We start from the raw sequence: 1782 nt of genomic DNA on the forward strand, positions 1-1782 counted from the left end.
TTCTATTTTGTTAGATAAGACACGTATGCCTCCCATACATAGGAATATCAAACATGATAAGGGGATATATATACCGTCACTTTCTCGTGACACTTGATTTATTTTCATATATTCAAATTCAAACCACCAATTACATCAAACATGATAAGGGGATATATATACCGTCACTTTCTCGTGACACTTGATTTATTTTCATATATTCAAATTCAAACCACCAATTACAAAATTAAGTATACGTGCACTTCACACTAAATTTATACAGGAAAACAGTCATACGTAATTGCATATAGATGTCACCTTCTTCTACAACTTAGAAGCATATATCCAAGAGGCAACAGCAACACATGCCAGCGCAACTGTCATCAAATATATTGTTACATAAATACACATATACAAATATATGATAATATTTAAAAATAACAATCTTTGAAGACGTGTTAATTCTATATATATTTATACTTAAAATATATAAAAAAAAACACTAGTTGCGATGCGAACCAACGCGGATTTTTTCGGTATCTGCTTACAAAACCGAAAGTAAACAAAAATATATATTACTCAATATGCACCCAAATACAATACATTAATAAATTTAAAAAAAAAACAGGGAGAAAATTTATCTGCGAATTGTGCCAGCAAATTTTTATGGAATCGACGTTATCAACACTAAATAATAAAAAAAATAAATTGTGCATTGCGGTGCCAAACCGACACAAATTCCTAGATATTAGCTTATGTCAACAAAAGTACACCATAATATAAAATTTTCAACCCGCAATTACAACAAATTAACAAATTTAAAATATAAGACAAAAAATACAGCAAATAAAAAACCCTCAAGTTACGGCAGTGAATGCCGAAATATATGGCGTGGACACTAAATAAAAACCTAATGTTCTAACTAAGAAAATTGTTTCAAATAAGAAAAAAACAAAAAAAACACATTTAAAATATCTAAAAACATTCTATGTGAAGTTTTCTCTTATGAACAATAATCAACTTTCAAATAACGTACGCATTTGACAATAAGAAATTCAAATATCGAATATTTTTAAGACTAGAGGAAGAGAGTACCATCCTCTCCAGAACCCATCACCCCTGGACTGAGTTCCATGAGGAGGATTATTGTTCTGGTCACTTAATTCATAGCCATCTTTCACCGGTTGACCAGCCACCTCAGGTGGTGGCGGTAGTGGCGTTGGAGCTACATAATCCGTACCAGTTGATGGAATATCATGAACTGCTAGACAAGATGAGCAACATAGATATAATTAACATCAGATGAACACGCAAAGGTGATATAAACCAAAAGGTTATATGCTTAATTTGTTTCACACAATACCTTGAGGTGGCGGGTTTTGTGCGTAAGTACTCATTTTCAAAGAAAAATCGACTCTTGCAAGTATCCGCTGCTGAAATGTTGATAAAGAAGGGTGTGTGCGTGTATATATATAGTAATCACAAAACAAGATTAGTCAACATGATTAGATTTAGTGGAGTAGCTAGAATGGAGTAGTTTAGAAAGAGACACCTACAAGTGTACAACTGCTTTCGCAAAAGTACAACCTCAAAATTCAAATGACGCCCGTAGATATAAGCCGGTCAAATCAGATATATGTGATATGTATGACCAAATATTCAGATGGTTTTACTATTTGGCATCAGATCATCTATACTCTCTAATAAAAACATATCCATATTAATTCTTATAATTTAAAACCAATTAAATCTATAAATCCTTCATTGTCATTTATTTGTTAATTAATAACTATTTAATACTAA

General features: G+C 31.6%; 1 protein-coding gene across 2 annotated transcripts; it reads right to left on the reverse strand.

The window, feature by feature from the left end:
• Nucleotides 1-211: 211 nt before the first annotated feature.
• LOC143575726 (protein CYSTEINE-RICH TRANSMEMBRANE MODULE 4-like) lies at nt 212-1391 on the reverse strand. Of its 2 annotated transcripts, none has more exons than XM_077060017.1 (3): nt 1343-1391; nt 1075-1240; nt 212-356 (listed from the first exon to the last, which is right to left on the reverse strand). In XM_077060017.1, the coding sequence occupies exons 1-3, from the start codon at nt 1374-1376 to the stop codon at nt 311-313; spliced, it is 246 nt and encodes an 81-aa protein (XP_076916132.1). In that variant the 5' UTR covers nt 1377-1391; the 3' UTR covers nt 212-310. The 2 variants fall into 2 exon arrangements, with proteins under 2 accessions (XP_076916132.1, XP_076916131.1); XM_077060016.1 differs by having other exon boundaries at nt 1075-1243.
• Nucleotides 1392-1782: the final 391 nt, after the last annotated feature.

This window comes from Bidens hawaiensis, unplaced genomic scaffold (genome assembly GCF_021521415.1).
Source record: "Bidens hawaiensis isolate Kalapana, Puna unplaced genomic scaffold, B.hawaiensis_p1.1 tig00027595_1, whole genome shotgun sequence".
In the NCBI taxonomy this organism is placed as follows: domain Eukaryota; kingdom Viridiplantae; phylum Streptophyta; class Magnoliopsida; order Asterales; family Asteraceae; genus Bidens; species Bidens hawaiensis.

What these genes read in the sequence shown, in the direction of transcription:
- LOC143575726 (XM_077060016.1), bottom strand. Translation starts at nt 1,376, where the DNA reads ATGAGTACTTACGCACAAAACCCGCCACCTCAAG. An exon ending in ACAAAACCCGCCACCTCAAG is followed by an intron (nt 1,244 to 1,342) that starts GTATTGTGTGAA and finishes CATCTTGTCTAG; the next exon opens with CAGTTCATGATATTCCATCA. An exon ending in GATGGGTTCTGGAGAGGATG is followed by an intron (nt 357 to 1,074) that starts GTACTCTCTTCC and finishes ATTTGATGACAG; the next exon opens with TTGCGCTGGCATGTGTTGCT.